Raw genomic sequence first — 14,918 nt, 5'->3', positions numbered from 1 at the left:
CAGAGCTGTGTCCAAGAGAAGGCTTCACCCCCGGAGTTGTAACGCCACCCAAAAAGTGTGGAGCGCATCTCCACTTCCCAGATCAAGAATCTCAAAGCATTTGAACTCAGCCAGCTGCTAATTGCCACCAGGCTTGTCGCTGCCATCTTTCAATTCCAGGGCATCTTTATTTAAATGTAAATGAGGCCTGCCACCACTGAACAGCAACAATGAACAGCAGCTCATGCAAAAAGACCTGGTAGTGTGTGGTTGTAAATGAGTGCCGTAAATTCACTTGCTTCCTTAATCTGGCTATTCAAAGTACACTTCCTGTTTGACTCTGATGAAGACACTGTGGTGGTAAAATGTTAGTCTGTTTGCAGAAATAAAGGTTGTCAATCAATCAGTTTGCTGCCGTCCATTTATTTTCCTTGAAAGTAGTCTGTATTGCAAAAAGACACATTTACAAGCCTTTGGATATTGAAGGCCTGGCTCTTCCAGAATAGTAATGTCATAACATAATAGAATATGTCAGCCTTACAAAATACGGATCATCTTATTACTTTATTAATTATTTGGCATATTTAATATTCTCAGAATATAGTGCAAAATAAAACTTGAGTAGGCCTATCCCAATAAATATGTTCATATTTTTCACATCATATATTAGTAATACACTGTTGTAAGATGTGTCTTGTCGTGTTTGTGCCATTGGTCAGTCAGTGTAATTTCCCCCATCTCAATGCACCCAACATGTTAACATCCTTTGTACCATAATACAAGGTGAGCATTTAGGCTCAGTTCATTAATTATGAAGCTATAAGAGCTACATATTAATCAATCAAATGTCTGACTTATTTTGATCCCGAATTAATATTAGTTTTTACAATAACTGTGCTTTTATTGTGAAGGAAATATTGTTCAATTGAGCAATTTACGTTTGATTATTCTTAATTCCTCTTCAGGATCGCTAACGTTTGCCTTTACTTCCGAATAGTGCACGCTATCCAGTGTTTCTTTAAAACGGTGTTGCTTTTAAAAGCAGAATTGCTCCAAACTCATTTTTCATCATCCATAATTTTATTTCCAATGCAATACCGGAAGAGCTATCTTGTTTACGTTCTCTCATCCGTGCGACTTGACAGCAGAGGCAAAAGAAAGAAAGTGACATTGCAGGCGAAACAAACGGAGCTTGGGCAGAGGCAGAGAGGGGCCACCTGCAGTCTGACATTTGGTCTGAATAGTCCGGACCAATGCAGTCCTCTAAGGGGAGTGAGACTGACTGGCAGGGGCTGGTCAGCGAGGTACGTGGATGAAGAACACCGCGAACAGCTGTTGCAGAGACGGACTGATCTACAGGTCGCTCCCGGTCCATAAGGAGCGAGCTGCGGTGTCGCGGCTCAATAGACCCGATGGGCTGTTGTACGACACACAGAAGCCGCTTTACGTTACGAGTCTCTCTCGCTAGATGCGCTGCGGATTGATATTGAGCTCGCGTTTTTCTGTCAGGCCGACAGCATCACAGGCGCCGCGTGTGTGCGCGCGTGTGTGTGCGTGTGTGCGTGCGTGTGTGTATGTTAGACTTGACACGTACACTTGTGTGACTGCATTTCCCTTTACGTGTAAACACAACTAGTGCTGCTTTGTGAAGGTAAACTGCATAATATATTGTGATTCTGGAGTGAGGAGCAGAGACCAAACAAACAATCTTTTCAGTGAGAAAATAACCGTCTGGTTCTTTCGTCATTAGTTGTAGCTCTACATAAGGAATGAGGTACGGGTGGAGCCACACACCGGAGTACACGTCTTACTACACGCTACCTCTGCACATGCGCAGCTCTGCGATGTCATTTGGGTAGCGTGAGAGCTGTCAGGGTCCACGCCGTTCCCTCTGCGCGTCTTATCTACACGTTAAACACTTGGCTCCAGTGCGTGTGTGTTTCCACCTCGTAGGGAACTGTCCAGGTATCAGTTAAGTCATGTGACCATCTCCATCCGGGCCTGTTTGAAAGAACAAAGCCAAGAACAGATGATAGATGGATATGGAGGGGAGACCTGCGGCCCCTGGAGTCAACCCAGAGCTAGAGGAGTGACGGTGAGCTGTATCCACACCGAGGCCTCTCATAATACCAGCGCTCTCTGTTCTCTCCTTGTGTTCTCTCACATGTTCCTCGTAGTTCCTGGTGTGCAAGCGCAAGCTGGAGAGTAAGAAGGAGGCCCTCCTCATTCTGTCCAAGGAGCTGGACACCTGTCAGCAGGAGAGAGACCAATACAAGCTGATGGCCAACCAGCTGAGGGAGCGCCACCAGGGACTGAAGAAGAAGTACAGGGAACTCATTGTGAGTGGTTGAAACGTTCACGGTGATGTTGGTTTGTCCGTGTGCACACATGACTGACTGCAAGATGCTGCTTTATTACCACTCTATGACGGAGCAACAGGTCATTAAAGAGTAATGTTCAGAATATGTTGATTATTTAACTCTTTTCACGTTTTAGGACGGTGACCCCTCTTTGCCACCAGAAAAACGTAATCAAGTAAGTCGTGATTGATTTCAAAGACTTTATTTCTGCCCCTTACGCAACACTTATTTTGCTACATCATATTACAGTGTAAATGTTGTGTCATGGTTAAATCCGTTTTTGTTACGTTGATTTAGTGAGGTGAGGATAACCTCTGGCACATGACTGCACATCAAATACAGATCACGTGCTCACACGGCTTGCAGACCTCTTCTATGACATGTCAACAGTCAAAACACCAGATAGTTTGGTGGTGGTGTCTTGTAGGAGTCCTGGGACTCTGCCTGGTGGGGCCCTCAAGGACATGTGGGAACCAGAACTGCTGAACGGCATTATCAAAAGGAGTCTTGCTGACTCGAGGGCAAACAGCAGTGTTGTGAAAAGGATCATGCCGACTAGATGACATTTTAGAGAGTAAATAATGTGATTCTTGGACTTTTATTTTTGTTCTGATCGTGATTATTTAGAAGGATATTGTCTTTTTGATAACTTTATTGAGCCTTTGTCTGATGTGATTGATGGTGCACGACCCATTCAAACGCTGTTCATGAAAACAGTTGAGCGTTGTGTCTGCATGTTAACAATTGTTCCTGTGTATGTTTCCTCGAGCTGAAGAAGAAAGATGTGCAGTGCTCCCCAAATCAAATGGGTTTTATTGGTGGACCTGGACCTTCTCCATCATGGATCAAGTGGCCGTTCGCCAGCTGTTTTCCAATAAATGACCGTCTTCTCATTTCTTCTTCTCCTGCTCCTCCTCCTCCTCCTCCTCCTCCTCCTCCTCCTCCTCCTCCTCAGGTGAACCTGGCTCAGCTGTTGGGAGACTCGAGGGAAGGAGCAAAACGTCTCGCCGAGGAGGTGAAGGAGCTGACTCAGAGACTTACGGAGGCCCACGGGGACAACAAGGTGAAGTTACCTGGAGCACATGAACTTGATGCCCGTACGGGTGAATGAGTAGATGTTTGAGAGAAACGGTGAATTTCTTTATTTTTACATTTTTTTTCTGCAGCTCCTGAGGATGACCATTACTCGACAGAGGCTGGGGGATGAGGAGGTGGGGGCGCGCCATTTCCCCACCCATGAACGTGAGGATCTAGTTCACCAGCTTGAGACAGCCGGGCTACAGGTGGATGGATACCTTTTTTAATTCATATTCCAACATGTACAGTGCATTTACAATGGCTTATGATTGCAGGTGAATTTTCAGCTTTTTCAAACACAGATACAGTTTAATTTTGGGCTCAGCCTGTCAGAAACAATGACGAAGGGCTTCACCTAAACGTGCCACTTTGTTCTGATATGACCACATGGACTTTTTCAGCGGCCCGGGAACTATTGTAGAAACATGTTATTAATTTGTTCTGGACCAAGGAAAACAATTCCACATAGTTGCATTTTAGTTCAGGTGCGGTTCCTGTTCACATAGTTTTTTGTAGTTTTTTTTTCAAAACCTGGTGGTGTTCTATTAGATTTTATTATTTTGATGACACAATACTTTGCTGAGGTATTCCCAAGCAAGGCTTCTGACGTCTATCTGCTTTGGTGGAGCCGCCCACAAAACAGTAGACGTGGTTTCACAGTGCGGAGCTCCTAAATTGCCTAAAAGAGTGTCTGCACTCTCAGCAATTTCCTCTTTAGCAACAAAAAAGCTTTGAGCACTCTGACAAAAGAGTTTTTGTCCTTGCTGCTTCTTTCTAGATGGCGGAGATGGAGCACAACATGAAGGCTCTGACGGACGAGCTGCAGGACATGAAGGCGGAGCGCAGTGCGTTCAGGGAGAAGACCTACCGACTCAACGTGGAGCTCAACCACGTCTTGGGGAACCGCGAGGCCCGCATCATTGATGTGGATGCCCTCTGCATGGAGAACAGGCAAGGGGGACACAGAAGCAGATGCCGAGTACACATTACTACCTACAATGGTCACATTGTTACAAGTCTGTTCCACTTCTAGTCTTCTCAATCTTCTCTCCCCTGTTTCCTCTTTCTGATGCTTTACTGGTTGTAAACACATCTTTGATGAAAAGTCATACTTATGGGGGAATATAGGCTAAAGAAATGATCTGGTTAAAGCAGAAAATTGAAGAATAAAACACATAAAAGTCAAGACATTAAGTGAGTAAACCAATAACCCCAAAATGTAGATTGACTATTATTCAAGATGATCATGAGAGGTGGTTTACACTGATAGTATAACATTGTGTAAATACTATACTATAAATACCTTTTATATATATATATATATATATATATATATATATATATATATGTATGATTGTCTTCAAGTAAAAATGATTAGAGTCTGGTATGTTTTGCATGTAATCTGCGCTTCATCAACCTTGTTCTATGTGCTTTGGCTCTCCTGCTTTATTATTTTGATCGTTGTTACTGTAGGTATTTGCATGACCGTTTCAGCCAACTACAAGAGGAGGTGAACATGCTGAAATCCAACCTCATGAAGTACAAGGTGCCGATGCGATGTCTCTGATTTTGGGGCTTTATGAATCCTGAACAATTCATTTGACTTCACTAAATTTGTATTCCCTTGCGTATGCACTAAAAGCCAAACTTTAATTTGAATTGTTAATCAAACGCGGCGTGGTTGAGCTTCATTATCTTGTTTTCCCCCCTCTCCGCAGACGTCTCTTGAGAGGGCGAAAAACTCCAGCGCATATGGGAAATCAAACCGCAGCACCGGAGCCAAACAAGGTGAAAACACAAACTGTTCGGCTCACTTTGAAACTCGGACATGAATAGAAACCGAGAGCGGCTGATCCGGAAAGTATTGAAGGCCAGTAAAACGTTGGCCGTCGCTTCAATTTTATGGCCGCGAGTTGTCGTTTTTGACCGGATAAACTCTTCAACTGATTCTGTCTTCAGTATAACAAATATGTTCTTAAAAGCCCCCTTGGTTTCTTGCCCCGTCTAAACGCATTATTTAATAACCCATTTTTTTGCCGATGCTTCAAGCCACCGCCTGGACTCCAGCTGGGCTACTAATTGTATTCTGAGTGGGAGAGAGCACCACTGGCAGGGAAATGAGCCTGCCAAGATGACTGACAGTAGCTGGCAGAAGCAGCGCAGTGGGCTCCGGAGTTAAAGATAGAAGAGTGTCACTAGCAGACAGCTGTTTCTAACTCTCCATCTCTTCTTTGCTCTTGTCATGCTGTTCCCCCCCCCCCCCCCAACCCCCCGTCTCATCTTAAATCACCCTCTCTTTTATATATATATTTTTTTAAGTTTTGCGAAAGTTTTACCGATGCACTATTGACAGGTTGTAGAAAAGTACCACACATTATCGTCGATGAACATCGGCACACAATAAATGCTTTCTCGCTCCTTTTTGTTCTCTCCTTCTCCTCTCATCTCTATTTTTTTTCCACCTTCTCCTTTTTAGTCCTGGAAGAGCAGGGCTGCAGCCTGCCAGCCACGCCTCAGTCCATCTCTGACCTCAAGTCCCTGGCCATGGCTCTGCTGGAGACCATCCATGAGAAGAACCTGGTCATCGAGCACCAGAGGCACACCAACAGGTATTGAAATGCTACCTTACAGTGGTGTCAAAGGACTTCTTCATGCCCCCCGGCACATATCGGAATGTTTGCATACCTGTTCTGAAAATCGGCCTCCACCTCCAAGGCAAACACTGAACTGTGACACACAAGTACACACACACGCACACACACGCACACACACCGACACAAACACTGTTCATGAGTCCCAAGTAACCTGATCCGTTGTATTTGGTCTGCAGGATCCTTGGAAACAGAGTAGCAGATTTGGAAAGAAAGCTGAAGACGTTGGAGGTTTCTGGACTCTGGAGTCTTCCAGGTGGGTCTCAAGACAAAAGCTTAGACTTTTTAAATAAAAAAATAAATAATAATAAAACATTTACGCTGTAACACATTGCACTTATAAAACAAATACAGAGTAATATACAAATACAGAGCATTTATCTATTGGAATATATATATATATATATATATATATATATATATATATATATATATATATATATATATATATATGAGAGAGAATATGAAAACAATCAACTGGTGATACATTCGCTATATTTTCAAATGTATTCTTAATGGCACAGTCATTTGTCATGGATATACATTATTTTTGGTTTGTGTGTAAAATATTCATAATTTTACAATTTATATAAATTTATTTGGGTTTCTGAGCAATCCAACATGTCAAAAGGGATTTTCCAAGAATATAGAATTAGAGCAAACACAGCTGCTCTTTGTTGCTATAAAGCTGTTGCGTAATATCTGAACCTTCTGTGTACCTCAGTGTGAGGTAGGGGCATCAGGCTCATCCTCTGTATGTATCCTCTCCTGGGAAGCATATCTGCATATGCTTTGACCTGGTTGGAAATGGAAACTGTACCACACCATTAGCAAACATGACCGTGTGACTATGTACGTGTTAACCAGGTTAACCCGTTTCAACCAGTTAACTTGTGACTGTGTTAACTGTTTCATTTCTGTCCCTTTTCATAGTTGAGAATTTGCTATAGAAATTTGAGGAGAGAAATGCTTTTTTTTCTTCCTAATTTGAATCACTTAGTACTTTGCATTTGAATCTCTTTTTTAAAAAATCATTTATATATTAGTACAAACATTTTCTCTAATTGTTCTAGCTCGCAAACTGGCTTTGTTTTCTTTACCTAAATACATTATTGAGGTTTTATGTTGATAACAGTGTGTCTTTCTCTCTTCCCTTCTCTGGCTGCGTCTCAGGCTTGACCTACCACGTATCCGTGGGAATTGGGAGTATGTATTCCTTCTGCCCCACTTAGCCCATCCATGCCCTCCTCTATGTTACGCCAGGACAAATCTGGGCAGACGCCCAGAAAGCGTGTCACCTCATGCCCATCGTTTACAATGTGTTTACTCCATTGACCACCCGCTCATGTGTCTGCTCATGATACCATTTACTGGAGCAGGTGTATGCGTATCAAACACTGATCCTTTTGGTCTGGTGGATACGTCTGAAATGGTACATTCAGGGGAGAGAAAAAAAAGATCATTTTTCAATGTCGGTGCTTTCTTCTGGGTTCATTTCAAAATCTGCTCAGATTCTCTCTGCCAAGATTTTAAATCGTACATGTTTTGAGACTCGGATACAAGCGGCCGAAATGAGCTTCCTCCGTAGGGTGGCCGGGCTCAGCCTTAGAGATAGGGTAAGGAGCTCGGACATCAGGGGGGAGCTCGGAGTCGAGTCGCTTTTCCTTTGTGTCCAAAGGAGTCAGCTGAGGTGGTTCGGGCATCTAGTCAGGATGCCTCCTGGACGCCTCCCATTAGAGGTTTTCCGGGCACGTCCAACTGGTAGGAGGCCCCGGGGAAGACCGAGGACACGCCGGAGGGATTATATCTCCCGGCTGGCCTTGGAACGCCTCGGGATCCCCCAGAATGAGCTGGAAAGTGTTGCGGGTGAGAGGGAGGCCTGGGTCGGCCTGCTGAACCTGCTGCCACCGCGACCCGACCCCGGATAAGCGGGTGATAATGGATGGATGGATGGATGGATGGATGGATGGATGTTTTGAGACCAAGACTGAAGGCTGTCATAGCATAGAGAAGTGTATGATGCCGACTGTGTAGTCAGGGATAAGAGAACCGACCACGTTTTTTTTTTCTTTCTGGGAATTGGGGTCAACCCAATACAGTGTTTTTAGGAGATGAGAGGGAAATTCGTAGTGAAATATGCTCTCAATACCGCAGGTATTCTTTTTAATATTCTTGACAGAGAGGAGCAAAATGTAATTACATTTTTTTTTTTTTTTTAAAGTGCACCGATATCCATGCTTTATAAAGTAAACCCAGGCTTCCAAACTAAATATTCTAACATGCAGTGTACGTATAGCAGCCCTTACATTTTGCTAAGCCGTTTGCCAGCTGTTTCCCACCGAAAAATACGTCACCTACCAAATGTTAACTGCATCAAAATGCTCTATCCCAAACTCCATTTGCAGTCTGAAAAGAATGTCCAAATGCAACGCGGGAGACGAGTCAGGTCCGCCGAGTAAATAGTTCCCTGCTTTTCCCACCGGAGGGAGATGTTGTGCCGTGTATAGACCAAATTGAGAGGTGGAGAGACTGCGGCTGGATGGAGGTGCCCTGTCATGAGACCGTCATTCTCACCGCCATAAAACTGACAAGCATCCATTACTGGAAATGATTGCCCACATTACAAACACATTTAGGGGAATGTGCCGTTATTAGGGAATTTGTAGGCGAGGGCCCAGAGTGCCTGACGACCACGCTGTCCACCACAGTTAGCGAGACAGAAATATATAGAGAGAGATGTGCGCGTCTGTGGCCTTGATGTGATATGAAGTTGGTCTGATGGATATTAAAGGCAAACAGGATAGGATGGAGGGCCTTGGCAGCCTATCTGAGGCCCGGAGAACACTAGAGGTGACTACGTTGTCGCCGGATGAGAGCAAGACAAAAACAATAACAGTGACATGGATGCAGTGAGTTAGATGAAAATGTGATTGATAGATCCCCATCAGTCCTCCAGTCCACCCAACCCCCCATGGTGAATGAGTGCAAGCTGAAACGTAACACAGCAAGTGAAAGCCTGTCAGTGTGCATCAGCTATTGACGAGGTGGATACAAAATGCATCCATATAGCTCTGTTTTGGTCCGGGGACAGACTGTTTCCAGTTAAGAAGAAGGCATTTCCTTGTCACTCTAGAGCTAGACAGCGCTGCATCTCAGCGGAGGGTTTAACCATGTGACTGCTTGACAGACATCTCTTCTTCTTCTTTTTTTTATTCTCTCCTTATTTGTAATACAGAGAATATGGTCTGGTATATTGGAGTATCATATAGTTCAGAAGAGACTGTCATCTCTGCTAGATGGGTGTGATGAGGAGATGGATCGATGGCCGGACATGCAGCTTGCCTGTGAGGTTTAAATGGAGATGCTGGTGCCTCCTCCCGAGGGCTGCCTGGACCCTGCTGTGCTCAGTAACCAACGCACCCGTAATATTGGCTTTCAAAGGCAGTAGATACTCCTCTCAGGCCCCTCTTTCAAAACGTGAAGACACATGGATGCAGGCGTAGATGTCTAAGCTTCATGAAGAAGATATTTGCCTCTGATGAGGTGCTGATTCTATTGTCCTTTTGACAACCGCTACACGATACGTCAAAATTAAACAACCTATCGTTTTTTTCCTCACAAAATTGAAGACAACCCCAAGCGAAGCTAGAGTTTTGTTAGGTGTAATGCATATCGATGTATCTTGAGATCACAGACGTACCAATGGTCACGATCGTTTACGTGGAGATTCTTCTCAACCCATTGATATCTCTGTTGGTATCGGGTCGTTGGGGCAGTCACTCAAATGTCATAAGTGGCTGTTTTGAAATAATAATTTTATGATTGAACGAGGCTATAAGTCTACTTCCACGCTAGCGGCTCTGTGAGCGATTGCACGGCAGTCCATCCAATAGTCGTTGATCCATTTCAATAAACAGAAAACATCTGACATAAGGATCAAAACCACTGTCTTCAAGAAAAGAAACCTTTTAGACAATCGGCCACTTTGAAGTTTCTCTTGACGCCTCCAGTTGGTATGCAGAAGCCTGAGGATCCAAACAGCACCCACCCAATGCTATCACTCACTGGTCTCCCCCCATCAGTGTCAACGCTGAGCATCCACAACAATATGGCCTGCATTCATAACAATGAATTTGCCATTCATGGTTCTTACGCATCGTGTCACCCAGTCATCCATTTTCTCATTCTTCTGTTTGTTTTTGTGCCTCACACTTGACTGGTCAGAGAAACAGGCCTATTCAGGGGGTTTCTGTAAAGGCGCGGGCTGATGTGCACACTCACTGTCGTGTGTGTGTGTGTGTCTTCACTGTGAGGACCGTTTTGTGTGCGTAATCGTGATGTCTGGTTTATAGTGCAGAGTCTCCTATGAGGAGCATATGTTAGCCTAAGAGGCGTGCAGCCATCACTAATGAAGACAGATGACAGGGGACTGAAGCCACTTCCTGTGATCACTGCAACACATACGTGCATGTACGTTTGTACGCACAACACGACACCATACATGTGCATGGACAGGCTCCATCCAACCCTCGCATGCCTAAAACGCTCCATACTGCTCACTTTGTCTTTTTGTTGTGATTGGGATGTGACGGTAACAGGGGGGGGGGGGTGTTTTTTCCTTGATTGGGGTCTTACAGGAAACCGAGACAACATCCCACTGCGTGACAATCTTCAACCGGAGCTTCATCCAACGCGTGTCACATCTCAGCCCATCATGCAGCCCAGTGTGAAGCCACCCAAAGGTGAGCGTGCAGTTCTGTGTAAGTAGTTTTTCCAGCTATTGATGAGAGAACCCGCAGCCAACGGCATCAACACCGTCATTAGCCACCTCGTACTAAACACTCCTTGCCATCTCCCACGTTTAACCCGAGTCCTTTCCCCGTCGCGCCTCCACTCCTCTCTGCTTCTCATTGGTGCAAGCTGCCCAAATGCCATGGCATTTTGGAAATGTGAAGCAAATTCTCGTCCGCTGACATTCAGAAACTTCTGCCGTGTTCCCTTTTGAAAGGGGATGGGGGATGGGGGGGGGGGGGGCATAAATATGGATGCCAGTTCAAGTAATGTTGCTTTCTTCCTGGCTGTTTTTGTGTGTGAGTGTGTGAGTGTGTGGAAAAGGTGGCTGAGACTCTTGTATGCAGTCTTTAACCTTTTTGCCTGCACATCCACAAATATGGGTCAGTAATCCCCAAAGTGAGAACATATTTGGGTGAAGAAGCAGAACTAAGCTGTTGCTATTGCCGAGATGCGGGGCGTCACACTTGTCTTGCGTCCCCTTGTCTGGGGGCGCTGCTGCTATATTTAGCCTGTTGCTATGGAAGCACTTCAGTCACATAAGTAATTGAAATAACTTTCTACATTGACACAATGGTCCAAAAGAGGAACGCTTTCTTTGTGTTTGCTGTATAAAGTGTTTTTTCAACATATTTTAATTTGCACTTGATAATAGGTCTTTTGTTACTGACTATCATTGTTTTGTATTTCATATGCTTCCTTTGCTCCTTAAAATTAATGGTAAACTCAACATCTTTTGTTAGTAATATTATAGTTATACATAATTTGTACAGCAATGTTCACAAACACATTTAAAGTTATTTATTAAGCAGAAACGACAAATATTTGCTGTTCCCAGCTTCTCAAAATGTGGGACATTTCTGCTTTTTTTTTCTATTTCATATAATTGCAAATCAAATAAAGTTGTACTTTCAAACAAAAACGGCTATTAAAAATGTCGTCTTTGGCTCTGGGCAATTGAGATGGGTATCTTTAAACTATCTTTAAACTCATTGATGCATCGATTAATCCAAAAAGTAGTTGGTGGAGTCATCACAAAGAATATTGTTTGTCTCAGGGAAGGAGGAGTTGAAGTGGAAGTAGCAGAAGGTATTATTGTTGTTGTTATTGGCAGCTCTATTTTTTGGTAGTGGATCATGCGGAAGTTGCCAGTTAACACAAATCACAGGCCTTCAGAGGAACAGAATAGGGGCAACAGTACTCTATGGCCTCGAATCAAGTGAGTAATTAAAATGACCAGTTGTCTCATCTTCCCTCTCCCAGTTGTGTCAGACGACAGAAGTTCACATGAATCATCGTGGGAATGCCTCACTGCTGGCAGCAACCTTGGCACAGATGGCGTCAGCAGGGAAGACGCACCTGCACTGCTCAACAGCCTGGAGCCTCTCGTCGGGGTGGAGACGAATGGGATCGACAGGAGAGGGGGAGAAATCGCAGCCCGGACAGAAGATGGAGCTGTCTTAGAGCTGGAGGAGGGCCAGAGTCCGGTGGAAGAGGCGGGGCGTGAGGCTGAGGGAGTCGAGGATGAAGAACTGGGCTCCACGGTGGAGGAAGGAGAAGAGGCCGCTCTGGCACTGGGTGTCACGTCCACTGAATCAGACCTTCCTTGGCTTCCAAATGAGCAAGTCTCTGTAGATCATTCACAGGTGGGCCATCAGCCCTGCAAATCCCAGGATGATGGGGTCAATTCCCGCGCCTGAACATGTCGAAGCCTCACTATCCAGTCCGGAGAACCAGTCCACAGAGGTGTCGAGTGCAGGAGGGCGGGGCGGTGTCGAACTGCAGAGGGACACTTGCCGTAGTGACAACCTCGGCATGATCTGACGTCACTGGAAGCCTTTAAATCCTTGTCCTTGATAATTGCATTAATCTAGTTACATTCTCACGAGCGCCCGGTTCCTCCTCGCAGCTCGGTTTCAGTCAATAAAAACAGAGAGAAAACACTTTTTCAGCCACCGCTGACGGAGCCGGAGGTGCACTTTGTATCTAGACAGGCTTGTTGCTGCGCAGGAACAGGCAATCTTGAAATCAATGGAGTTGCAAACTCCATGCCCTCCAGGAAGAATTTAGCTAGGAAAATAACAGATATGGCAGCCTCGACTCCCGTGCCCCATATTCCCTTCTTCCTATCCCCATGCGATAAGATAATCCCAATTGTTTGCTTTCTTCTTCTTCCTCGGGGATGCCAATAAACAGAGTGCTGCATTTTCTTGTTACTCTCATAGGTGGTTAAAAAAACTTGAAATGAATGTGTTGTCAATATGTGTAAGTGGATAATATTAATATTCAAGATTCTATTTATGTATATTCATTTGTACGGGTGAATGTTACTGATCAGTCAGTTTTTATTTTGTCTTATTTATGGTCATTTAGAAGTTGATATTTGGATGAGCCTGCATGTGCCTTTATATGTAGAAATGCTGTATTTATTGATATGTAGTCATATAAATGCATAATTCTGCAATATGACCTGTCTGGATGTTGATCTTTTCCTACCCATGCACACACAACAAAATATATCTTTGTTTACTGCAGTCCCACCCAAGGGTACTTGTACCATAGGCTGTAAAGCAAAAGTAATGGAGTTTGATTTTAGTAATAGATAAATGGTGAAATAGCTTAAAAGGTCATGTAGATTAAATAGTCAGCTAGAAGTAATCAATATGGTTTGCTAAAAGTAGCCTCGTAAATAAATGGTTCAAATAACTCAAATCAATGGCTAAAGATGGATTTAAAAAAAATGCAAACTTGACTAGACCGACCTCAACATTGACAGCTCAAATATATGATTAACAATATCCACTTTACATAACTATTCACGCACAACGTTGTCAATGAAGGGGTGTTGAGAGAAAAAACGACATTGAAAGTGTTTTTTGATTGCTATTTGTATCAGCTCCCTCCTTAAGCTAGAAACCACACAAGGAGGAGTTCAATCTGATTGAAGCGTCCACTCGGACACAGAGGCTGACTTTGTGAACTTGGTGTCATATTTGTTTGAGCTTTCACACACAGATGAGGTTTGTTTAATAGTAATGTTCTGAACCAGAAAATGAGCCCCGTATCCACAGAAAATCTCTGACTAATTTCTTTTAGTGTTCACAAGGTTGGTCTCTCATTAATTCTGAATGCAGCAGTCTCAGTCTTTTGATTGTTTTACAGATTAGAAAAGCTTTAACTTGGTTCTCTTCTTTCCAGCCTTGGGAGAGAATTGTTCGGCCATCACAAATGAGCTGTTGAAAATCATGAAAAATATTCCAATTCTATTTTAATTGAATTAATGTATCAATTTTCTGGAAAGATATTTATTGTATCCGCAACCGTTTGGGCTTTGGTTCATGTCCAAAGAAAGTTTTTTTTTTTTCCTCTGTTCGATTCTGTTCGAAAATATCTCAGTATGATCGTGAATCTTGAAAAAACAGAGTTATAGACACCCAAACGTGTAAAATGGATGCACAGACACACCCATGTTGTCCAGCAGCCAAAAACCACAACCCACTGTGTCTTGAGAGTCGGTGGTTTAGGCCTTTTCTCCCTGCATGCAGGTGACAGCTGGCCTCTCCAGGAAAACACAGTGTCGAAGCCAGAATCCACGAACTGCTTATTCTGCAGAAAGCCACTTGCTATTTTTAATCTCTGACACGAAATAGAGGGAGAGAGAGAGCGAGAGAGAATTCAAGCTCGGGAAGCTATAGTATGGTGTGTACCCAATGTCGGCCCGGTGCCAGGCAGCTGATTTGGCACACTGCAGCAAGCCTTTTTTTTCCCAATGAGTTTAAGTTTATAAACCAGATGGAGTCTGAACTAATGGAATTGTAAGATGACACCAGCTTGCATTGGGTTCTCCATTGAGCTTTGCTGTTAAAGAAGAAAGAACATAGTGAGATGCACTTCCTCACCACATTTTCCCTGAGTCGGACAGAGTCACGGTTGTGGTGCCAGTTAAAGGTGGGACATGGGTTAGGGTTGACACTATTCATTTAATCTGTCCTGCATTCCTTAGACTTTCACCATTAGGTTAACCGTTTTCCTTTCGAGGCTCTCTCACTATGTCACTGAT

At 43.9% G+C, this 14,918-nt stretch overlaps 1 protein-coding gene across 2 annotated transcripts; it reads left to right on the top strand.

Moving 5' to 3' along the window:
- Positions 1-1,120: 1,120 nt before the first annotated feature.
- On the top strand, positions 1,121-13,327 carry ccdc149a (coiled-coil domain containing 149a). Of its 2 annotated transcripts, XM_034557412.1 has the most exons (13): positions 1,121-1,283; positions 2,157-2,318; positions 2,476-2,514; positions 3,295-3,402; positions 3,506-3,622; positions 4,195-4,367; positions 4,890-4,962; positions 5,135-5,204; positions 5,893-6,025; positions 6,247-6,323; positions 10,705-10,809; positions 12,122-12,515; positions 12,550-13,327. In XM_034557412.1, exons 1-13 carry the CDS (start codon positions 1,233-1,235, stop codon positions 12,680-12,682), a joined length of 1,635 nt encoding a protein of 544 aa, XP_034413303.1. In that variant the 5' UTR covers positions 1,121-1,232; the 3' UTR covers positions 12,683-13,327. The 2 variants fall into 2 exon arrangements, with proteins under 2 accessions (XP_034413303.1, XP_034413302.1); XM_034557411.1 differs by lacking the exon at positions 1,121-1,283 and adding an exon at positions 1,332-1,944 and having other exon boundaries at positions 12,122-13,327.
- The last annotated feature ends 1,591 nt before the right edge of the window (positions 13,328-14,918 follow it).

This window comes from Cyclopterus lumpus, chromosome 18 (genome assembly GCF_009769545.1).
Source record: "Cyclopterus lumpus isolate fCycLum1 chromosome 18, fCycLum1.pri, whole genome shotgun sequence".
In the NCBI taxonomy this organism is placed as follows: Eukaryota; Metazoa; Chordata; class Actinopteri; order Perciformes; family Cyclopteridae; genus Cyclopterus; species Cyclopterus lumpus.
The sequence above is the reverse complement of the archived record's forward strand: the minus strand, read 5'-3'. Positions and strand labels throughout refer to the sequence as shown.